General features: G+C 45.5%; 1 protein-coding gene across 1 annotated transcript in view; it reads left to right on the top strand.

Annotated features, from left to right (window-relative positions):
* LRIG1 (leucine-rich repeats and immunoglobulin-like domains 1) overlaps positions 1-25,097 on the top strand; it is a gene marked incomplete at its 5' end in the record, with an annotated part of 51,845 nt that overhangs the window by 7,529 nt on the left and 19,219 nt on the right. The window contains 5 exons of the mRNA XM_010181196.1: positions 15,282-15,419; positions 16,169-16,312; positions 18,304-18,447; positions 19,199-19,342; positions 23,825-23,968. Coding sequence (XP_010179498.1) covers positions 15,282-15,419; positions 16,169-16,312; positions 18,304-18,447; positions 19,199-19,342; positions 23,825-23,968 — 714 coding nt within the window. The remainder of the gene's footprint in view (positions 1-15,281; positions 15,420-16,168; positions 16,313-18,303; positions 18,448-19,198; positions 19,343-23,824; positions 23,969-25,097) is intronic.

Raw genomic sequence — 25,097 nt, 5'->3', positions numbered from 1 at the left:
TAAGTTTCTTTTTTTTTTTTCAGTGTTTAGAAATGTGTGAAGTGTGTTTACCTCACAAACCTCTGAAGAGGTACTGAAGAGTCTTGTGTATTGCGCGTGGTTAAGTATTTCCAGAGGGCTGTGACTGTGTTATAAAGGCAAGGGTTGTGTATTTGTCACTCAGAACAGCCCTTTTCAATGAGTTACTTCATCTTCTACTCTTCTTAAACTGGGTAAGAGACATTTTCTCCTTTTGGTACTGTGAGAAAAATCTGCCATGCTGCCAAACTCAGTTCTCCTGAGCTCACTTTCCATAAAGCTTTTTCTTGATAAACTTGATTGCTTTGTATTCCCCATTTTTGGGTTTCCCATACCTGTCTCCATGACCCAAAACTTGCTCGATCCCCACGTGCATATACGCCATGGACCAGTTATGTCTGTCTGTAAACATGTGGGAATCTGTTGGAGAGAGAATTCTCAAGGCTTTCTGCAAATCTTTGGATGTTTCAGGCTGCAGATGGATGCAGGAATAACACATGTATCAAACATGCTATGTGCTAATATACTGCCATGACGTTTAGATCTGTTTAATTAGTCCTCGAAGAGTCAGTTTGTTTGCCTTGCACATTGAAAATACTGCCAAAGTCGTTCGTCTCGACAACAGCAAACATAAGAGACTTGATAAGGCTTTTAATAGAACAGAAGGGAAAAATATTCTATGTACGGCTTACCAAATAAAGACAGACATTAAATGCGAGCATCTGTTGGTGCAAACAAAAGCCAGGAAATTCAGCTGGGAGGAACAGAGACTGAGTCTGGATTCATTCCGAAATTACATCGGAGTAGCTGCGAGGAGAGTCTTGCCTGAAATTCCCACAGCATTTGTAATTTAGCTACAGATCCTAGACTGGGACTTTGGGGAGTTGATGGCAGGATGTTTTCCCTGACATGCTCTTGGCTGAGGATTTCCCTTCCCAATGTTCTGCTGAGACTCAGATGTGTTAACTCTGTAGCTCTCAGACTCTGTTACCTGATCTGGTGGAGAAGGGGAGGATGGAGAAGCCATTTATTTGCTGTCTTTATCCATCTTCCTCACTAATGTGCATGTAGAGTCTCTTAGCTAGGCTAATCCTCTACCTGCGTGGGGGTAAAGGCTTTCTGGGGGCTTTTGGGATGTCCACACAGGATGACAGAGGTGGGTCCCTGTCCTCTGCCCTGGCTCTGAGGTGGGCAGCCCAATTCTGTCAGCACCCACCGATGCAGGCTGTTACACAGCTGGAGAGCTCAGCAGAGCACCTGCTAACCAGACCTCCAAAACAAGCCTGGTAAATGGAGCACACTGTGCCACATCTTAGCTGGCTAGGAATTAAGGAAGTTAACAGATTAAACACTTTAACTTTTGCTGCTTTCACTGTAAGTCTTTTAAGCCCCCAACTGTTTAGGAACAAAGAGGATAGTGACCCATGGCAGTCAGCTCTGTGTTAGCAGCACTCGGAGCTGCTGGAGACGCTTTGGCCCCATGATCTTGCTCTGAGTAAGCACAGATAACAAGGAAGTCAGAATAGGGACTCTTGGAGCAAAAGAGTGTGAAATAGGATTAGCTGAATCACAGAGGATGCAATGACACTCTGCAGCATATTTACTGGGGAAAGCGAAATCAATAGGACTGCTCTGCTGCCAAACTGAGCATAAAAGTCTCTTGAAGAAAATCAATCTTCTTTGCAGGCTCATTAATGTAAAGATCAATTCACATTAAACTGTAATTAAACAGAGAGGGCTAATAGGAGAAGGGTAAGTGATCTACTGTGCCACAGGCAAAATATATCATGTAAAATCTGAAAACTAAGTATGTGGAGAATTGGGAACTGGGAGTGGCAGGGAACATGCTAGGTTTACTTGAGAGGACTGGTGAGCTCAGGTATCAATTGGGCCACCATGGTCCTGATGAAAAGGAGGGTGCTCTGTGGTTTTCCATCTGGATGTCGGGGGTGAGATGGCTCAAAGACTGCTGCCAGTAACTTCTGCATCAGGGGTAATGTTTTCATTTGAATTGCATGCTTTGCTTTTTCTCCAAATGTTGGTGATGTTGTTATAATTCTGGTTAAATCAGTCACATCGTTAGTGATGTGACCCTTGTTTCTGGTCTGACTTTGGCTTTGATTTTCATTGTATCTCAGTAGACCTTTGTGCTGGGTTAGAGTTGGCTGGTCTTGGAGATCCCTAATGTAGCAGCAGTGAGACCACAGTAATTATGCCCCTCCTGGAGCAGCTGCCTCCTGCTTTCTTGGGGAAGGCTGGGGGAAGGAGCTGTGATGTTCGTGCTGTCTGCACTGCTTTGCTCGTGATGTCAGATGAGGTTTGCAGAGCCTCCCTTTAAAGACCTGTGTGGTCCATTGGATTCGGATTCTTGGAGCTGCTGTTTTGCTTTCATCCAAGAGAAATGTGTCTTGCTTCGTTAGCTGAAACAACGTGAGCAGTCAGCTCTATGCTGCTGATCTGAGTGTGATCTAGGAAATACCCCTTTGTTTCTGCAAGCTTTTCCCAGGAGCTGAGGTGGTGATGTTGAGATGTCTGTGCTTTTTGAGTTCAGATGTGGAGACTCAGCTGAGTACCAGAAGTGCAGCTTCAGTTCCTGCCCATGGCAGCCTCTCTGGGTGACCCCGTTAGAGGAGGAGCTCCAAACTCTGCATCTGTGCTGTATAGAGCACAGCTCAAGCCTGAGCTTGTCTGTACATGAGGTGTGAGCTCATGTCATGTTCCTGACTAGACCAGAGCATAAACCTCTGTGTAGGCGGTGTTGATAGTTAGGAAGTTTGGGCTTAGATGAAGAATGGAGGTTTGAGCTAACACCATAGTATAGATGTAGCCTTGGAGGCCATTTGTGGCCTGGGATCCCGCTGTGCTAATTGCTGTACAAACAAAACAACTGCCTTGGCTCCTGAGAGGCTTAGTCTGCAAGTCATCTTTGCTGGAGTTTGAAAAGGATGATCTAACAATTAGAAATAAGGAGGATACTCAGTTAATCTCATCTAGGTCACAGCGAGTGACTTTGTACTCACAAGCACAAGATCCAGATGACTCAGATGTAGCCGTTCACAGGGTCCAGTTGAAGTCAGCAGGCTCTGGTTGTGAGCAGGACATGCAGGAACCTGCTGCCTGCCGTGCTGCAGAATGACCTGCACAAAGCAAACTTGCTCTGCTGAGTAAGGCAAAGTGGTGTATGCAGGTGTAGAGCCGTCCCTGGGAGCAGAGTCACCTCCCAGCCCCTGCTTGCATCAGTTCCTATGTGGTGCGATGCCTACAGGGGTTAATTCTGCAGTGTTTCCTCAGGCAGTTCCCCTCAGAGGCTGCAGAGAGAGTTGCTTTCTGAAGATTTTGTCTATACTACAGGCTACACTACTCAGCTTCTATTTCTGAGTGTGAATATATTGATGTGGAAAGGTGACTAGAAAGCCTGCTGGTGGTTGGGCTGCTCAGTATGCAAGCAACGTACAGGCATAAGATATTCTGAAACCTACCTCTCCTGTTTGTTTTGCTCGGAGTTCATAGCAAGGCTGTGGTGTGTAAAGTCTGCTGGTTTTTGAGGCCAAAGCCTGCAAGAGCCATTCCCAGTGGAGGAAGTTCTCATTCATCATGTGCTCCCAAGCACCAGAAACGCTGTTTTGACTTTTCTTTTGCACCGCTGGAACTGTTCTCATCGTTTGCATGTCCTCCTTGAGTTTTCAGATATCATGTGAGCACATGGAAATGGCAAAGCATCTGAGGCTATTCCAGGGAAATGAGTAATCGTTTCTTCTAGAAAAGCAACAGCAGTAAAGCACATAGTCCTCAGACTCAACAAAAGAGCATTGGAAAGCGATCTGGGTATGGATAGAGCAGTGTAGTGTTGGCTAGAGGAAAAAGGTAGTTAAAGTTGGTGGCAGCTCATGGAGTACCAGTCACCCCTTGAGGCTACTTTCTTTATTTGCTAGTGAGGATAACAGTTTGGTGGTCTTCTGCAAGTAGAGAGTTGCTTTGAGCTGGGCTAAGCCTGCTCTGACAGCTGTGTGCTGCTTAGACTGTGCTGGGTATTTGTTCTGAAGGAAGGAGAGGACGCAAGGGTAGGAGTTGGAATACTGGGAAGGCTCTTTTTCTGTGTATCATTACACCCCAAGACCAAGTAAATTCCTGTTTGGCTAGGCCTGCTTCCTCTGAGCTGAAGAGCAGGTATTCTCTTTTTATATATATATAAAAATATTTATTTATATAGATATATATATAAAATTTATTTACTTATAGATATTTGGGTAGATGTGACCTGTGAATGTAAAGTATGTTCTGCTGTGTTTTCTGGTGTGTCGTGTACAATGCACAAGATGCTTTCCAAGTCCTGCCCCTCTGCAGACCAAGCTGAGATCAGTTGTTAGGGTCATCTGCGACCATGATCTTTTGTTAAGGTCATTATGAAAAATAGCCTCATATTTGAGCCTTAGAATAGCCCAAACTCTCTACTATTAATATCTGCGGTAGATTGGCTGTCTCGTTTAATGGCATACGGCAAATAAAGCCCGTGTCTACAAAAGCAGCTCCTTTGTCAGTCTTCACAGGCTGAGCAGATTTCAAACCGAAATCACTTGCTGAGTTGAAAGGGGTTTTTTTGTTTTGTTTTTTTTTTTAGCATATTGGAGTTTTCTGCCTAAACCTGCTAGTAATGGCAATTTAGTTTGCTCAGGAGTGAGTAAAAGTGGAGTTGAAGCTGCAATAAAAGCAACCTATTTCTAGCTATAATTCTCTACCCGTTTTTTTCTCTCTGGTAGCTTGACTGATGCAGTTTTGTAACAAAATTGCACAAAATCAGGAAACTGAGTGTTTTTGTGCTTTCATCCCTACCGAGATTGCCCAGTTAGTCCTCATTAGCAGTTGTCAGTTTGTCCTGTTTGTTTAGACCAGTGGTCTTTGAGAAACAAGCAGTGGCTTTGAGTTCCTCTGCATATAACAAGGCTAAAGCTGTTTCAGTAGAGGTGTTAAGAAATGAATTCTGCCCATGTGGTTCAAAACCCCGTGAGTAAAGCATCAGCTTTGTCGTTTACCTTCTGCTCTGTATGATGCTTAGCACTCGCATCATTGCTTCCACTGGCACCACTAGGAATTGCGTGTCATTCAGGGTCTAGAAACACTCAGTTAAATAGTGTTCACTAAAATGTGGTCTTGCCACGTCCAGATTGGAAGAGACTAGCAAAAAAAAACTCTCTAGAAAGCTCATTTTTACCTGACTAAAAGCTGGCTATGTGCTGGATTTTCTGTTCTTGTTAACCAACGTTAAATTCCCCCAGTTACCTGCAGAGATGAACAGTAGAGATCATACCAAAAGTTATGATCTTACTCTTGCAAAACCAGCCCTGCTGGGGGTCTGTGAGGTAGAAAATCTGATTTCTGGTTAAGGTAGATGAGGAAGGGATCAGTCACACCTTTAGATGAAGGGATTGCTTAAGAGGCCGCTCTCCCTTCGACTGTGTGCATAACTCTTGCTTGTTAACAGGAATTCCACGTGCATATTGATTGGGAATAAGTGGTTGGGTGAGTACATGTTCTGCCTGTCAAACCTTTTAATGTTCAGTTGCACAGCAGGGAAAACAGCAAAGGCAGCTGGAAAATGAAACAGGAGTGCAAGGGCGGATGAGCGAAGAGACAACTGTTTTGGTAGTCAGATCTCAGCAGAGAAAAAGGAGTTGGGCAGAAGGGAAGAACTGAAGAGTTGATGGCAAAATAAGTAATATATAAATGGCTCACTGTTATTTAGACTTTAAATACCTCCTTCTGTTCAATCCATATACTGCAGATCACATGGAGGGATGAATAGCATAAACAGCCAGGGAAAGGGACACTCTTCAGGTGCCCTGGAAAAGGAACACTTTCTGGTGGTCTCATTGAAGGTGGTGGAGTTTTTCCCCTCCAGATAATGTTCTTGAGACAGTTGTCCTCTCAAAAGAAGAGGAACTGAAGAACTTACTGGCTAAGTGGTGGTAAATGCTCACCATTGATTTTACAAGATCTGCTCTGGAGAAGCTAGAGCTGATCGTGATGTTTTATACCAGCCTGGCTTAGCACCATAGCAGCTCTACTGAAGAGCTGAAATGTTCTGTTCCCTGGATCTTTTGACACCTTGTTCTGCTGTTTCCTGAAGCCACCCTTCCTACTTGACATCCTTTAGTAATACAGGGTGCCTAGAACTGTTAAGAAGAGCTATTTACTTTCTGAACTTGACCATTGCTTTTCCACACAGGACCTGTTCTGTTTTGCAGGCTGAACAGTCTCAGCTAAGCAGAGCTCCCAGGGAAGCCTGCCTGGAGGCTGTCCCTGTTCTGATGACCTTACTGACAAGCCAGATAAGCCCTTTCACCAAGGCACAAGTGTATGTTGTGTTGGAACAGCCGAACCAGCAGCCTATCTGCATCACCAAGGTGTTAACAGGAGCTTGACTGCCCAGTCAAAAATGTTTCTCCAACCACTGCCTTCTTCAAGGGGCAAATCTTTTAGCAATTTCTCCTACAGTTCCATGAGACTCTGGAAAGTAGACATATTCCTGTGTGTTAATCCTTTATTTACCTGCCCTTAGCATCAGGGTCTGAGCTCTGGTGTAGTTACATCCCCTGTGTCACATTGTGGCTTTCAGGCTCAAATAGTGCATGCTATCGGGAAAGAGGTCTGCTTGTAATTACAGCTTGGAATAATGTCCCAGCATCACAGGCAGAGTCATTACATTTGGTTTGCACTTAAATTGCTTCTCCGCTTGTGTATTTTCCCCTCCTCGCTCCTGCAGAGAGACAAAAGCAAAACAAAGCCACCCACAAAACACATGCACTGATTAGGCTGCGGTGGATCTTCTTCACTTTGATCATTTATTACACAAAGAGACTAAAATCAGCATCAGGATTAAGGATAAAAGTGCCTACATGCCTTGTGATCCTGGACCCTCTTGGCTTTCAAATGAAGACACTGCCTGTGTTGATGAGAAGCACAAAACTTGCCTGCAGTGGAAGTGAGAAGAGTCTTCTGTGTCTGCTTGGGAGTGGGTATAGGGTATAGCTGCTCCAGCCTCTGCTCTGGGCTACTTCAGTTGGCATCTGGGCTACTTCAGTTGGCATCTGGGCTACTTCAGTTGGCATCTGGGCTACTTCAGTTGGCATCTGGGCTACTTCAGTTGGCATCTGGGCTGGATCTGATGCTTGGTGTCTGTTCCTCCTCATCACAAACTTGATGCAGAAGAAAACCCTTGAGGTAGAAGGGGAAGAGGAAAAGGCAATGGTAGAGCAAGAGAGTAGCAGCCCAAGGGTATAAGGTGTAGAACACAGCTCAGGGAATGAGAGAGGATGGAGGGTGACAAGCAGTGGTTTTGGACAGAGCTGGAGGAGAAGGGGGTGAAAAAGTAGCACAGCTGTGAGTGTTCACAAATGAGCTGTTTCCAAACCAGCACTGATGATGCTCAGTGACTTAGAGGTGCTCTCCCTCCCCCGTGCTAGAGTACTGGCCAAACCGTGTCACAAGTTGTGCAGCCCCTGCTGAAGGTCCCCGACCCCAGCAGGTGCATCATCCCGTTGAGGGGTGCACGCAGTGTCTCTGAAGATCACTGCTGAGATGATTTGAGGTAGCGCTGCACACAGGGAGCCAAGGTTGTGCTCTCTTAACGACTTTGTAAAAGTTCAGGAAAGCTCCTTACAGAGAGGCTGGGACAGACAAGGAAAGATGGTTTGCACAACTTTTTTAATGGATCTTTCTGAATACACCACTTAAAAAGCCTCTGTGGAGTACAGTCTTCATGAAACATCCAGTGTAACCAGCGGAGAGCAGAAACTGGTCCTTTTGGAACCACCCTGTTGCTCATGGGGGAACTGTGCCCATAACAGAGCCCGTCTTGTCTTCAGGAATCTTGATTTGCTTTGATGTCATGTAACAGGCTGTGCAATCTGCCAAGGAGATAAGGCAGCCTCCCTTTTAAAGATGACTGACTTCCAATCTTGTTTGTGCCACATGTTTTACTCTGCTAATGGGATTGAATGCCAAAGGCTCAGGAAGTTGCATATTGCAAAAAAAATCCAAAAATTAAATATTGGCAAGTCAAAAAACTCTAGTGAGAGTAAATGCAGATCAGAGAGAGGGAGAGAGCTTTTAAAAATGACATCGCTTACCTCAGTGGCTGTAACACACAGTGTAGGGTCATGTAACATGTCAAAGTTGCCATAAACATTGCTAGTGCAGAAATACCCTATGAGAATATGTATCAATAACAGTTATGTTAGAAGACAGGCTTTCCTTCATGCAGTTCATACTGAACCCAATAAAAGCCCTTAATGAATGTTCATCAAATCAGCTATGAGAGCGTGGCTGGCAGGAGGACAGCATCTGCCCGTGTTTAGGTACCCAAGGATGCTCTGAGGCCACACTTGAACCACACTGGGGTTGGTGGTTGCAGTCCATCAGTGTGAGAGGCAGACGAGTTTGGCCTTATGGGTGGCCGCAGGGTAGCCCTGATAGATACTGAAAACATCGCCCTTCACACTGGTGTCCATTGTCACAATTGTCCCATTGACTGCAGTGGAGCTATTTCTGTGAGTAATGATTTGCTTGTGGGAATAAGGAGTTCATAACCCAGCCCTCTGCAGTGCCACTGACTTGCCTTGTAGGTACCTGTTGCTCCAGGTCCAAAGGATTGAATGAGCAAATTGCATCTCCCACACTGCTTCCGTGACCTGGAGCAGAAATGCAGTCACTTCACCATGAAATCTTGCATTGCTTTTTCTCCCCTGAAAAAGAAAAATCACTACAACCAAATAAACATTTTTAAATAGCTATGGGTAGTTTGCTTCATGCTGGTCCATCTTAACCCACCAACACAAGGAGAGAACATAACCTGATGAATGAAAGCCCCCTGAAATCTGTATTGATTTTGAAACTCATGTACTCATGCAGCTGTGGAAATGTCTCTGAACTTTCTGCCATGGTTTGATATAGTTGGAGTAGCTCTGTCAGCCTATTCTGTTCTATGGTTACACATGACAGTTTCAAACAAAAACAATGTAAAGAGGTCACAGATCTTGTTTTCTGCACCTTAGAAAGGCTTTCCTCTGAAGGAGTACTAGGAGGAGGGAAAATGCACACAGGCAGACTCAGAGTGTGTAAACCTTTAAGGAACAGGTAGGGTACCTGTAAAAACTACACTAGACTTTTTGGGGGGATGTTTTTTGTTTGGTAGGGGTTTTTTGTTGTGTTTTTGGGTGGTGTTTGGGGTGTTTTTTGTGTGTGATTGACCCTAAAATGCAGTGGCTGCTTGGGCTGCCACTGCTCTGCAACACCTGAACAAACAGAGCTGGGTCTGCCACAGCCTGAGAGTCAGCCAGGATCCCTCTGGGAAGGAGCAACTAAGAGGATCTGAGGAAAGTGGGGGCTGCTTCCATGCATCCCTGTTTCCTGCCCACATTGTAACCTGTGCAGCCTTACCAAAAGCACCATGGAGCTGTTTCCATCAGCAAATAGTGTGTTATGTTGGACAAAAATGCACATTTTTATGGTGATACAACATCTCGAGCCTCATGGATTATTTTGGCAAGGCTGATACGGCAGGGCTGAGTGTCAGACACCTTGTGGGGCTTTCCCAGAGCAGTTGGGAAGCACAGGGGCTTATGCACTTGTCTTCCAGGCAAGGTCTTGTATGTAGGGATGATGTGCCACAGCTTTCCAGCATCTCACCTGTGGGTTCACTTCATCTGCTGTTGGAGACACCTCCACTGCTCCAAAGCAGATCTCTCACAAGTTCCTGTACAGCAGAGGAATCTTCCTGGAATAAAAGTCTTTGGAAGAAGAAAGAAAAATAAAACGTGTAATGTGTTAAAATCATGCAAAAAGTTGTGTATTGATAAACTGTATGGACTTTGAGTCAAAGCTGATGCTCAGGTCACAGTGACATTCTCTTTCCTTCTTTCCTTATGTTAACAAGAAGCTCTTGGGACTTCAGTTATTGATTGTGATAATGTGACCAGAACAAACAGAAACATTGATGTTACTGCTGTTGTCAACACAAACACATCTTCCATGTTATCAGTTCCCCTTCATCCTTGTCAGGAAAATTGCTCAGGCAATTTCCACTCTGAAATTACATATATATTTTTTTTAGATTATTTTTTGTGTGTAGTGAGTGATGGGCTGCAATTAGAGGGCAGATCATCTAAGGTGAGAGCATAGGAACCCATGTCTTGAATCTTCTCTCATGTTTCTGGGAGGATCAGTATTAAAACTCCATCTTCTCTGAGTTGAGAAGGAGAGCTGGTAATTCCAGGCATGGTTTTGGCACAGCGTATGTGGTCACTCTCTTGCTCTGGTGCCTTTAATCTGGCTCTTTGCGTGGCCTGTCTGACACCAAACCTTGCCTGTCCTTCAGCGGCAAACCCCGTAACTCTTTCTGGCTCTAGTATTTGATTTCTTCAATACTTTCCCAGTATGGAAATACTCACCAGACCCTGAACTTTTTAATCTGTTTCTAGTCTTGTGATCTCTCTCGTATGCTAACTTTAAAAAAGTGCTTGCATATTAATAGAACCCTACCCGAGGTGTGGAGCCTCTCTTTAGCAGCCTGATTTTACTTTTGATGCCTATAACAGGTGCTGGTTTAATAGGTTTGCTGTGTTTCAGCTGGGTTTTTTTCCTTTGTGAGCCCAGCCAGCTCTGTAAGCTGACCCGACATGAAGGCCAAGCTTGTGACTTCTCTCTCTCTTCACGCCGCACATTTGCGCTGCAGACTCGCAGCAGCAAGGGCTGCCTTAATTCAAGCTTTGTCTGAAGCGGGAGGTTTTGTGCTGATCGTGGTTAAATCGCTCCGACCAAAGCCCCTCGTACATTCCCATCTGAGGGTCCGCTCGCTTTGATTTTCTGCTGTCAGCTTTCTCAGGGCAGCTGCTGAGAGGAGGTGAATGTGGCTCAAACAACAAAGCAGCACGTTTAGCACTGATTTCACACGAGTGGTTTGAAGCCATGGTCTAAATTGAACTGATCAGTGTTCTCCAAAGGCCAGGCTCGCTGCAAAGAGGAAGGTGAATTCTTCTCCTATTAGGTCTAGTGGAAAATGTTTCACAGCTTGTTTATCAAATAAATATTCGCAAAGACGCTTCGAACGAGGAAACCCACCGGGATTAAAGTGTAACATTACCTCTACAATACAAGCTGATATTCCTGGAAATGCTGCAAGCTTTTGACTTTGTGCCACCTGTTGTTTTCCTGCCACCCCCTTCGGCTCTCTCCTGACTTAGAGCAAACCCAAACACGCTTTGGCTTCACTGGAACATTTTGCTTGTTTTTCTGTCTCGCAGCAGCCCGGAGGAGCGCAGAGCGAGCGGTTGCTTCCTGATGTGGTCCTCACGGGTTTGGTTCAGCAAGGAACTGGCAGAGGTTAATCCAAATCTCCCGTAATCCTGAGGGCTCTATTCAAGAGCAGTGCAAAGTGCAAGGACTAAGGGGCTGCAGTACCTCGGGGTGTTGACCCGAGTGGCTTTCCTCAGCTCTCCTCTGTCAGTTTTCGGCTGTAGCTGGTGCTGACCTGAGGGCAAAGGAGGTCCTGACCAAGTGCTGTAGGTATGCAGCTTGGTGTGAAAGTAAATCCAGTGCTGGCTTGGTGTTACCTTAGTTTGGTGCTGAGCTGTTACAGTTCAAGAGCTGTGTTAGCTGCAAATGTCTCTGGGAGTGAGGTTGGCTATGAACTGGGAAGTTCAACTGTTTTAGCCAGATCCTCTCATATTCATGAGCAAACCTCAATGGAGGTTTGGTTCCTATTCTTTTTCACTTGAGCTGCTTTCACTGCAGATCCTTAGTCCTTGGTGAAGGCAGTCCTGCAGCATCACATTTCAGTAGTGTATGCCCGTACAATTGGGTAAACTAGAGGTAGAGAGGGGTTAAGAAACTTGCCCAAGGCAGATGAGTCAGTGCCAGAGCTGGGAATAGAAACTGAGAGACTTGGCTCCTGCTCTGGCTCTAATTGCTCAATCTCACATTGAAGCCCTGTCATCGTATACTCTTGAGGTAACCCTGGCTGAGATGGGGAAAGCTGTTTCCAGGTTGTGATACTGAAGGAGTGGGCAGAGGAAAAGGCACCTGGAGGCAAATTGCTTGTGGAAGCACCTATAATTTGTGCTTTAAAGCCTGGTTTCGGCAATTGGTACTAGAATCTGATCTGTCACTTTTGAAGCCAAGGAAGTGTAAACTAAGGAGCTAGTTGGGAAAAATCCAGCCCTTTTTCCAGTCACTCATGACTAAAGGGGAGAGGCAAAGTCGTAACGTCACTGGGCCTAAAACACCATTGCAACGAGATCGGGAACAAAGGCGGAGGAGCTGGAAGGGTCCAAGTCATAACAGGAAGGGTTAAATCACATTTCAGCTCTTACTGAAAGACTGAAAAAGAAAATGTAATCAAGCTAGTGAAACGTTTGGCCGATGCTGCGTTCATATCGCACGCTGTGTATAGGAAAAGTCAGCCGAGCTGGTTTTGTTTGAAGTGCAGTCCTTTGAGAGGGTGCAGTGCTGCGCAGCAAACTGGCTGACATTCCCCAGCTGGGACTGGCTGGAGATGGTGTTTGGAGCCGAGAGTTACATTTGGAGTCTGCCCATGTTTGAAGGAGACAGAGAGAGAAAGGAGCCTGGTTTTTTCCTGTGTGAAATAACGCATCCATCTGAGCTGCCAGCTGTAGCACATGAAAAGCAAGAGGCAAATGGACAGAAGTCACCTGGAGACTGCAAACACAGCTCAAAGTACTTCTTTCTTGTCCTTTTCTTCCCTTTGTAAAGTCTTGTCTTCTGGGATGGGCTGGGAGATCTGGCAGGCAGGCAGACTGGATACACATTGAGCAACTAAAGCACAGAAATATTAATACTAAAATAAAATCACATTGGCTTCCGAAGAGCACTTCATGTCCAGAATCTGTCTGTGCTCTCAGTCCCTCGCAGACTCAGCTGCCCTGCGCAGGGATTGTCAGGTAATTTATAGATTCTCCACGTTCGTTTGTACAAGCCTTCATTTCCTGTTAATTTATGGCCAGATTCCTCTCGGCCATCACAACGCAGATGAGATCACGGTTGAACTCTCAGCCCCTGCTTCAGGAGAGCTCCGGAAAACATGCTTGGGGTTTGCTTTCACTTACGTCTGCATTGAGGTACCTTCCTGAACTGGGGTCACACACGCATTTAAGGGACTCTCTTGAGAAGGAAAGAAGAGTGAATTTTTGAACTTGCTGATTCTACTAATCGAGTTCATTGCAAAAGAAACCAGTCCTTGGGGAAGAGAAATTCTCCTCACCCATGCGTTCAGTTTATGGAGGTCACAAAATTCTGGGCATAGTGAATTTTCCTGTACTTTAGTCTCACTGTAGTATAAATTCACTGGACCTCTGTTCCACTACGTGCATGGGTGTGAAAAGTCAGTCCTTATTTCTAGCAGTCAGTGAATATTGGTCAGCTGGTTAGTAGCCATATCATTGCTTTTTATACAGTTTGTGGTTGTGGAGACCTCTAACCCCTGGAATAACCAGTTGGGGGAACATAAGTTATGATTTTCCTTTGATTTTCGGGATGCCATTTTGCATCACATTAGCAGCACACTGCTAGAGTGGTGTAAAATTTGTTCTTAGTGTTTTGTGAGCCTGCACTGAATTAATTAAGGAGTAATTAAATGATTTAGTTAAAGCAGCGTTTCTGCGACTGTTTCCCCCATGTAAGCGAGGGTCAGTACTGGCTGTTTAAAGGGCGACTCTCCAGCAAGCAAATAGTTCTGGGGATGCAGTTTTACCCTCTCCCTGCTACAGACACCAGTGAATGCGGTGGTGAAACAATCTGGTTTTAATAACGGGGAGGGTGAAGGAGGGGATCATGGTGCGGGGAGCAGGTCCCTTGCCTTGTGCTATTGGGATCTGAGGTTTTCTTTGGAAGCGGCTTGTCTGAACCCCTGGGGCTGGAGAAGCCTGGCTCCTCCAACCCTTCCGCTCCAGTGCCTGCAAGGCTGTGGTCAGCTTATCCCGCAGGTTTTTGTTTCAGATTGCCGATGCAATGTTGGGAGAGCCAGGACGTCCTGGTTTGCATTCAGGAGTGCTTTCCCTGGCTGCTGTCTCTCCTCCTGGTTACTCAGGGGGTTACCGGCCAGATTCAGGCACAGGATTTATCTGAACCTTCTCTCCTATCTCGTATTATTCAGCAAGTTCTCGGATGTCTGGTGAGCGTCTGTGTTTGGAGTGCCTCACTCGCAGCCTTGCCAGTGATATCAGTGACTGGTCTAAATTCACATCAGGCACGTGCTCCACTTCTTGTGACTAACGCGCCGTGTATTTATGTAATTGGTTACTGTTCCCTCTACTGATTCAGGCCAGAGAGGGAGTCAGAGGAAAGGACTCAGGGGATTTTTAGTTAGACCTTGCTCAGTACAGCTGAGGTCTAGAGGTATTTAACTGTTTGATGGCCGCAGAAACCCTGAGAACAGCCTGTAGTGCCTTCTCTAAAGAAAAACATCAGCTTGAGTCCTTCAGACTGGCACTGGTACGGCAGCAGACAGCAGTGGTTATAGAGTTTGATCCTGTAGTCAGTGCTTGGGCAGAGCACTGGCACTGCAGAGCTGTCCTAACGCTACAGTTGGACAGAAGTAGCAAAAATGAGGAAACATTTGCAAGAACGTTTGCAAGCCCTTTTACAGTATTTCTGTCTATTACAAATCATGGTAACATAGTCTAAAGCTGGGAGTTTTCAGAAGAATCCTCAGGAGTTACAGAGATAACGTTTTGTAAGTTCTGCTGAGAGCATATTTACTCATCTGTGTCCTATCCTCTGTGTAAACCATTGACAGGTAGCTTAAACCATTGATCAGTGCTCCTTGCCTGTGGAATTAAAATCCATAAACCACTGATTGGTACTCCTTGTCTGCAAGATTAAAATCCAGCCCTGCAGTCCTTGCATGTAACAAATCCATTCTGGAAGTGCAGACTTGTATGAGACCAAGCCCAGATTGCTGGAAGAAAAACTGATGAACGGAGTCAGTAATCCTATAGAAGGAAAACGTCTTGTAGCACACCAGGAGAAGTGTCTGGAAGCTTGCAAATCTCTGTGAGCTCGCCCCTCCAGCCATAGCAACACCACAGAGATTAGGGAAGATCTCTCTGGTGTGGGTTTCTCCTCCATCAGCTGTTGAAACAGCACTGCAAGTCTGAGTGTGTGAGCTCAGGGACCAGCCTGCTGCAGCCTTAGGTATCTCTGGTTTTCCAAGAGACCTAAATTGTCTCTGTTTCTTCTCCTGACTGTTTCAGGCATCACAACAGGATCCGCAGCGTTGAAGCAAGCCAACTGAAGCCCTACGTTGCCCTGGAAACGTTGGACCTGAGTTTCAATGACATCATGGAAATCCGAAACGGCTGCTTTCCACAGGGACTTCACATAAAGGAGCTGTGAGTTTGTCTTTTTGGGAACAGCTTTTGTTGAGTTACTACAGCAGAGAAAAGGGCCTCAAACCTGCTATAAAAAAAGGGGAGGGCATGAACATATGAAGTATGGGGTTATTTGTCAGGATTGTAAGTGCAAAGGAGAGTTAGAAGGCAGCACGTTGTCACTACTGTCAGGTTACTCCTTGAGCTCTGTCTTTTTGATTCTGATGTATCTGTAAAGAATGCACATTATTATTATTATTAATTGACATAATAGGGATGTTTGCCTATTCAGGGAAGCATAAGATAATCTGTATTTTAGGAAGAGATGCAGACAGATCATCTGCTTGCATTAAAGTTTGTGGTTCTAAGAGGATGTGAGAGAGTGGTGTTGTGACTGATGTTTGCCTGTTGTCCTGTAAAAACAGCCTCTGTGGCAAAGATGAGGGTCTAAGTAAGACCCTGGGACAAATGCTGAGGGAAAAATGGGGAATAAATAAGAGTTGTCCTGAATATTCTCAGATTTCTGGCTTCCACTCCCAATTGCCTTGCTGAAGTAAGAGGGTATGGAGGAGCTCTTGGGAAGTGCTCAGCACATCTCGACATTGGTTACATGGCTCTAGGACAGGCACTGTGATCTTTGTGCAGCCAGAAATCTCACTGGTTTGAACCCATGTCTGTAATTGCACCAGCCTGTCTGGAGACTCAACCAAATGCTGATAAAAGGAGATTTCTGACAGAACTGTTCATTTTTCTGCTGTGATTTATTGCAGCTACCTGGGGAGCAACAGAATCAGCACCTTGGAGCCTGGTGCTTTTGATAGTCTGTCACGATCCCTGCTAACGCTTCGTCTGAGTAAAAACAGGATCACTCAGCTTCCTGTCAAGGCGTTCAGGCTGCCCAGGCTAACACAACTGTGAGTAGAAATGTGCACTTTAATTAAGCTCAGCCACACTTTATGGTGAGAAAGTGTCCCTGAGGATATACACACGAAATGTCACCCTTTCTCACCTGCTGTCTGTAAAACTTAGAATACACTATGCAGTAGTCCTCTGCCAGCACCTAGTAAAACACGTGGGGAGAGGGTCTTTTTTGTCTGGTAACTTGTTTTTTCAGGCTGTCAGGTGGGAAAGGAGGGATGTTGCAGCAGACATCAGCATCTGTACACCTGACAGCGTAAGACAAATCCATTCCCTTGAAAGCTGCTGGTGTCTGTGGTGTAAGAGAGGTTTGGTAGATATTTCTGTTGCCAGTGACACAGCTCAGCTACCACATTAGTTTTTCAGGACCACACAGGTGTCTTTATGTGGCAATAAAAAAGCAATGAGGGAAGGTTGTTAAACTGTGTGGTGATATTTAGGAAGGGAAAGCAGCACTTTAGTTGAGTTAACAAACGTTGTTGTCCTGCCTGCAGTCTGTATGGCAGGAGCTGCATGGGGACACGTAGATGTGACAAATCCTTAAGCCAAGGTGTGTCTAAGGATTGGGGGTGCTTGCATACATGTAGGACGTATAGCAAATTTGGGATTGAACGCTGGCACGATAGCATATGCATCTCGAGTCTGTGGCCTCTCAGTTTTGAGTTTACTGAGAGCTTGTAATCCATTGTGTTCACCTGTATCATATGCAAAACTGTAATAAAATGAGGGTCAACTCAGTCTGTTTAGGAAAGCAGTTTTCACTGAAGGTTGGAGTAATTGGTGCTCTTAAAGACAGTCTCACAGCTGGTTGTTTATAGCTAAACAGGAATGAATTGCAAGTTATACAGGCTCAGAGTGCTGTAGAATTTGTGTACAGTTCTTTTCCTGGTACAGCGCAATTCACTCGTAACCTAGGAAGTGCAGAAAGGCAAGAGTCTATGCCTGCAAACTTTTTAATTGGTTACTTGACTTTAATTGCAGTCGAGTGCAAGCTCAACATTGGTTTTTAGGCAGTTAAAAAGTAAGCTTGAAGTTTCTATGGGTTCCTCATCTTTTCCAAAACAAGTTCTGATGTTGTAACCTCCACCATTTTCTTCAGCACAAGCACTTAATAGGGAGCTACTCTTAGATGAGTTTTGTATGTGCAGAAAGATGCCTGTTTTAAGAGCTTCAGCTTCAGTGCATTGCATTCATGAAGTTTTCTACCAGCTTTGTGGAACTGGGTTTTCACCTGGTGTGTCTGGGTCTGCCAGTCCATAAGATTGTTTGGTATGGGTTGGTAAAGCATGCTGTGATGGTGTTTCTATTGCTATTCAGAAAAAAAGTATTCCCAAAATTTAGGGGTTCCTCCCCCTGCAGGGGAAGAAAAGAAAAATAAAGGAAAAGAAATTTAACGAATGAAGCTGGAGGTCTTTGTATACACAAAATACTAAGACTGTCTTGTTATTGGAAACAACTTGTTTCGCTCTTTATTAGTTGTTATAATAGGAAAAAAGGTGAAATCTGTTAGGGGAACTGAAAGCTTTCCTTTCAGACTCAGCCATAAAATTTCCTCTTGGGCTCAGTTCTTATGGCACCCGCTTGTTTCAGAGCACATTCAGCACAGGTCCTGTAAAAACAAGGGATTATGAGGGAACTAATGCTGATACTTAACCGTATTCAAATGGTGTCTCTGCTTGAGAGAGGATGAAGTGTGAAAATTGATGAAAAGGATAAATGGCTTAAAAGAAATGCGGAGAGAGGAGGGCTGAAGAGGAATTGCCTCCCTGTCTCTGTTATTTCCCTGTAGTGAGTTTATTTAGTGATCACGGATGCTGACTTCCCTGGCTGGCTGTGGGATTGAAAATTTCCGGTGCGCTTCTGCTCTCTCCTGGGAACCACTGACAGAGGAGTTGTTGGCATTGCTGTCCCCATTGTGTGCTGCAGAGATGATTTCATGAGAAAGGACTGAGAGTTAATAAACTTGTACGGCCTTGGTGATTTTTAGGGAGCTGAACCGGAATCGCATCCGCCTGATTGAGGGCCTGACGTTCCAGGGACTGGACAGCTTGGAAGTCCTGAAACTCCAGCGCAACAACATCAGCAAATTGACTGATGGGGCTTTTTGGGGTCTGGCCAAGATGCAAGTTCTGTAAGTTGCAGAGATGAGCTCTTTTCTCTTAAACAGCCTAGACTTCACCTGCTATCATGTCCCTCTCTGCATATTTTAGCAAAGACTCCCGTCAGAGCCTATTAAAGCTCATTGCTTTACCAGGTGGTCAATAAAAAAAGTCCTATTTTTTTAAGCTGTGGCATATTTCTTTGAAAGTTTGACGATTTGAACATTCAGTAAGATCTCAGCTGGTCTTTAAATAAAAGCTTGTGTGGCTTCTGCAAATTAATTTTGACTGATGCATAGAAACTCTGTGTTGCAGACCTGATTATTCTGCCTCTTGGGATATGTAGAAACCACACTGGTCTATCTCAGTGATGTGTTCTTTCCAAACCAGAGAGCAAATTGAATAGTCATTGCAGAGAAATTCTTGAAACTTCCAGTGTGATTCGCTTTCAAGTGTGTTTGTAAGGTCACAGGTGATCGAGACAGCGTGTTTCTGGATGCTGCTGTCAACAACTGAGACTCTGCAAACAGAAACTTGAATGGGATGCTTTAAGCCCAGTTTACTTACAGTGGAGCATACCTCTGAGTCACAGCTCGTTCTGGCATTTCCTTCATGTTGTCCTTAATTTCTGTCCTTTGCTTGCACAAGAAATACCCACACATGCATGTACCCACATGGGTATGTAGAGAGGTGTGTAGGAGTGGCCGAAATCCCAATCCTTGTTGGAAATTCTTCAGCATTTCACCAATTTACCTGTCAGTTCCTTCTGATTTTTCTCCACAGCCACCTGGAGTATAACAGCCTGACGGAAGTGAACAGTGGCTCTCTCTATGGCCTTTCATCTCTGCACCAGCTTCACCTCAGTAACAACTCCATATCCCGCATCAACCCCGATGGCTGGAGCTTCTGTCAGAAGCTGCACGAGCTGTAAGTTGGTCTGTGTTGGGGTTGGTTGGGCAGGGCTTGATGCTCGTGTAACACTGGCAGAAAAGGGGAGAGAGGATTTTTCCTGTTGTATCAACCTGTAGAAATGCAGAAATTGCAGCTTCCTAAGTGATGCCTGTGTTACTCATGTTATGACCTTCAGAGCACCTGATTAAAATACGTTTGCACCAGAAACAAAGACTGGAACCCACTAAAAGTATACAGTGCCAGAAGACCTGGAGAGTTTGTGATCTACGGCTTGCCAACGCTTTTTTAGCTAGCTGGTTACAAGACATGCACGGCTTGCCATGTAATGACTGTACAGTCTGAAGGAAGCTTTGCTTTATCCTCTGTATTTACAAAGAACAATCCTGTTTTTATCCAGCAGAGATTTGGCCCTTTAGAGGCAGTGCTCCTTGTTTCTCCCATTTACACTTTACCCTTCCTGTAGAGCTCAGTTGTTGAAAAGTAAATACATTGACTCTGCTCTCCTGAGATTTCCAGCTGTGAATACAGCCTCTTTGATAAATGAAAGAAAGCCTTGCTGCTGAGGACAGCCCCACAAGAGTGCCTTTTGGGTCTGTGGCACTGCTATAATGCCTTTTTGAGGAGACACACATGGGCGCTTGCAGTATTTACAGAAGTAGCTGTCATCCCCTCGGTGGGACTGTGGAAAGATTCACTTTTTTCTTTGGAGAGCTTGACACATGTGGTTAGCGGAACTGTAATTCATCCTGCTTGGTGCTCGGAAATCCCTTGTTCAACATTGTTAGGGATTCTCCTATCCACCAAAAAGCAGTACGGTAAAGCAGCTTCCTGCTTTCAGAGGCCTCACTCTAGACTCAGACTAAAGGTTGGTATCTGCCTACCCAGCTGTGAGTCTTCTGGGATGCGGATTCAGAGATAGGTGGACATGGCACGTCATTCCTTTAAATTTAGTAGCTGTAGAATTAACATATTAGCCCAGTGACCACTTGTGATTTTCTCTTGAATCCAAATCATTCATTCAGATGTAGATTATTTTTGTGGGGCAGAAGGAAATATTTTAATTTCTGTTTTAGTCAAATACATTTGTGATAGTTTAATTACCTAATTTTTCAAATTGCTGTGGAACTGCCCATGCCTAAAGGGCTCCTTTGCTTGGCACACTGCTGTAGACAGCTACAGTTCCTTCCCGTGCAGATCCTCAAGTGATATTTCACTAGATTAATGTAATGTCAGTGGAGAAATCTGCAGGGCAACAGATCAGAATCAGCACTGTGCTCCACCTGTGCTCTGCTTACATGTGAAGCATCAGAAAAGGGGAGTGTGCCTTCCTAAGGCACTTAGGATAACCCAATTCAGATCACTGCACTGGGTCAGTAGCACAGCTCTGGGTGTGTTCTGCTCTCAGGGACCCAGTATCTGGTGCCCGTGTTGAAGTCTTTTTTCAGCCTGGGGTCAAATGGGTTGGGTGAGCCCCATCTGTGTCTTGCAGAGCTGACATCAGTGCTCTTTTAGGAAGAACTATGCTTGTCTTTTCTACCTGACACTGTCTTTGCAAACCCTCAAGGTTTAGAGGGGAGGTTGCATGTCATACAGCCCTTTATTTGTCAGGGATGGATTGGATCTCTTGCCAACAAGAAATGCTCATGGAGAGCTGTACTGGCTTAGAGGCCATCCTCGGCAGTAACTGCAGAAACCCAGTGCAGGACTCGCTTGCCCTGGTGCAGCATGGAGCAGATTTGGGAAGTGCCAGGTGGTGTGAGGTGGTGGGAGCCACTGGGGTGTGTTTGGCTTGACAAACAGGATTATGCTGGAGTGTGAGGCCAGAGACGACATCAGCTGAGATTCAAAAGGCGATTATGTGGGTGTTAGCACACATCTCTGCAAAATAGTACAAGCTCTTGCAGGTGTTGCCTTTAGGGTAAGGGTGCTGCAGGGAGCCATCAGATACTCCTAACTGAAACTCCCACAGCCAAAGAGCGCTTGTAGGAGAGGTCTGCTCTGAAATGGAAGGGTGAAGAAAGGGAGCACTAGATACATCTGGGCTGCCACGTCTTTGAATGTGTACGTTTCATTCCTCAGTAAAAGATCCTTGCTCACCTTCCTTGTTGCTAAATCCATTGGGTTTTGGCAGTCAGAAAACATGGTCTGTGGCTGTACAGAGAATGAATTTGCAAAGTCTTTGACCCAGGAGAGGTGGCCAGACCCCTGCTTGTCTGTGCTGAGGGAGAAAGTGGTCATCTGAAGGGTGAATTTTCTCTCCGTCAGTTATTGGGACAAAACGTGACCCCAAGGCTCTGGGCTGATGTAAAAGCTAACAAGAGGAAGACAGATGAGAAGGCAGGGGCGACAGCAGAGACCTGCTGACTTCTCTCAACCCAGATAATCCAAACTGCTGAGGAGGGGAATGCACTATTTTGCAAGTTGGCCTGTCCCGTTGGCAGGAAGCAGAGCCCTTGCGTGTTGAAGGAAGCCACTGCCAGGTGCTCTGAAACCTTCCACCTGGTTGCAGCTGTGGAGAGCCCTCTGAAGGCTGCTGCTGTCCTTCCATTGGAGGTGATGTCAGGACGAGAGGGGAACGTGCCTTCACCGGTTGTGGCAGGAACTTCTTGTGGAGAATCAAAAGGAACTATTTTTTTTTTATCTCAGCCGGTTTAGGATTACTTTTGAACACTTTTTTAAGCCAAATTCTTTAATCGCAGGTGAGGACATAATTTTGACCAGATGCCAGTTCTTCATAACTAACGCTACAACTTCTTTAGGAATGAAAGAATGTTGTCCCATACCTTCTTCAAACTCATTAATCGTTGCTGAATTTTTTCCAAAGCTTCCCCTCTGCCCACTCACAGCTAAAAGATAGACAGCTCGTTTGCCAAGGAAACGACACTCTCAGTATTTCGGAGTATGTATCTGTTTTGACTTAGGTTTTTGGCTTTGCAGTGGCTTTCATGCAAGCCCTAGACACATTTTTAAGCAGATTCACTAACAGGCAGTACTAGAAGAGGAATTTGGAGGTTTGGAACTTAGTGGGATTTTTTTTCTTGTCTGCACAATGAAGGATTTCAGTGCTTGCTCAGAGCTGCATAACTGCACTTCTTGAGAAGCTGAGCAGCCCAAACCCTCACATTTTTTGAAGTGACTTATTTTCAAAAACCTTATGCAACTGCCCTTTGTAAAGAGATAAGCTTGAGAAAATGTGAGCAGTGGCATGTAGCCGAGTGCCACGTTTTATACCCCACACGTCACTCTGCAGGCAACTTAAACCAAGTGTTAACTGTTGCTGCTCACACTCATCTGCCAGTGGCCCTGCAGGCCTTACCCAGCTGCAGTGACACCAGAGATGGGGAGGAATATCCTTGCAGTGGGGAGCTGTGAGTGGATGCTTCAGATCAGCAGTGACTGCCTGCTGCTGCCTCAGGGGGTCCTGATTTGATGAGCCTTAACATCAGCAATGCTGCAGCTTTACTGCTTGCCTACAAGGTGGTTGCATATTGTGTGAGGTGTCTGCAGTGGCTTGTGGCTTCCCATGCCCTGCCCTTGCTGTCAAATCTCCGAAGCCTCATCTGCACCCTGCTTTCTTCTTACCGGCTTCCAACCTGTAACAGGAGTAGCACTTAAAAACAAACCTCCAAAACAAGAGATAATACAGGCAAAGGGAAGAGATGGATGGAAAACTAGAAAAAATCCAACACTCCAGTATTAGTCACTTGAAAGTGGAGATTTCAAGCAGACCGTACATTCCTTAAGAAAGGAGAGCAGGAGGGAAGGTGGCTGGTTCACAACAGATACCTCCTTCCTGTGCATGAAAGGAAGCATTCAATTGCCTTGTGGTGAAATGCTTTTGGCTCTCGACTGGGGTGGAGCAGGCTGTGAAGATACCCACACCCAGACGCCTGGGGCTCGCTGTGCACAAGTGCAGAATGATAAGACAGAAATCTGGACCCTGCCAGGAGCGCGTGTGAACTGCAAAATCCATCTGTTTGACATCGCTCTCCACCTCGCAGAGTGTGGGGAAGAAGGGGACTGCTTTTTCCTGTAAGCCATGGGGGGAGTCCAAATGGGAGTAGGGATTGAGCACAACCAAGACTGGTATCTCTGGGTTACCTGTGCATCTGGGGACCGAGGGGGTGCTGGTGCTCCCAGGCCCTAACGTAGCCATACAGGCCATGGAGGAAGAGTAGCTTCTCCCCACCATAGCTGCCCTCTTGCTTGTTGGCTGATTGCTCTCATCCACCTCTGGAGGAGCCTCTCTCTGTTGCCTGTACAGAAGACTTCCCTAGAACGGTCTGCCAAATGCTTCCTGCTCCCTTACGGTCAGCCATGGGTATCTTGTGGGAATATTTGCAGACCGCAGTCTTATTTCCTAATCAAGCTGTTCTGTATCCACCCAGTACATGCTGTCTCTCCTGAGGTGGCCGTGGGAGGCAGGCACTGGTTGGCACAGAGGAGTTTGGAAAGTACTGGTTGGATTGACAAGGAGTGGTGGTGTTTTTTCCTCAGAATACTCTCTTACAACAACCTGACCAGGCTGGATGAGGGAAGCTTGGCAGAGCTCGGAGGACTGCACGTGCTACGCCTGAGCCACAATTCCATCAATCATATTGCAGAGGGTGCCTTCAAGGGACTCAAAAATCTACGTGTCCTGTAAGTTGCCTCCACTTCTGTCAGCTAACACCTATCTTCCCTCCACAGCTTGTGTCTGTGAAACTGTGTGCTTTGCAGTTGCTTTGGGTGCCTGTGTCTTCAATATCAAACTCCTCTACATGTTGCTTGGTTGTGATGCTACCCCATTATTCAACTTCAGTGATCTTGTATTATATTTAATAAAGAGTAGTTAGGAGAACTGCAGTTGGACTGCTCATCGTTGCAGGGTGCTTTCAGAGTAGGGGGCTCCAGAGTAAAATTATAGGAACATAGGACAGGATCCTGAATCCAGCCCAGCTGAGCAAAAATCCCTGAGGTTTCAGTTCTTCAGCTAATAGCAGAATTTTCTTGCTATCATATTGACTTTAGTTGAAATTCTTAGAAAAATTGACAGTTTCTGTTGGGTCATTCTGCACTCAGGAGTAGGAGGGAATGATTCCTTACAGTGACAGTGCTGAAATTTGAGTATCTTAAGTGTGCTATTGAGCATTTTTGTGTGCTGTTACTTCTTTTTTTAATTGATTAATAAATATAGAATCCTTGGCTAAGATGGCATTGATTAAAAAAACCCACAAATTCAGAGGTTGGGCTTGGGATCCGATTATACTCAAAATGTAACAACACATGAAACTTCACCCAGGCTTGGGTCCAGCCATGGGAGCAGGAAGCTGTTACAGGTACCATGACAGTAACCAGAAATCTTCCTGCAGAATTGGGCTCACAGAGGTCATGAAGTGTCCTGTTGCTCTGATTTTTGTGGTAACCTCTGAACAACAAGAAAGTTGCCGTGCCACTTTTTCAGGAGAAAAAGTTTCGTGTGCCCTAATACTGAATTGCAGAATGATGCACCCAGCGGTGGCTATGCCCATTTACCAGAGACTTCTGCATTTCGAAGCTACTGGCACAACGTAATACCTGGAAATGTCACACTGGAAATGAGAATCTCGCAATCTAGAAGACAGCAACTTGTAGATTTTAGAGCTATTAGAAGCCATTGGACAGATCAGTCTGACCTCCTGTGGGATGCCAGCTCTAGAATTGCACCGTTATACACTACGTAATGAGCCCAAGAGCTACATTAGATACCTCTGGCCTTGCCCGAGAAAGGTCAGAGGATGGGGGATCCACG

Source organism: Mesitornis unicolor, unplaced genomic scaffold (assembly GCF_000695765.1).
Source record: "Mesitornis unicolor isolate BGI_N332 unplaced genomic scaffold, ASM69576v1 scaffold46753, whole genome shotgun sequence".
In the NCBI taxonomy this organism is placed as follows: Eukaryota; Metazoa; Chordata; class Aves; order Mesitornithiformes; family Mesitornithidae; genus Mesitornis; species Mesitornis unicolor.
This window is presented reverse-complemented; position numbering and strand designations above follow the sequence as displayed.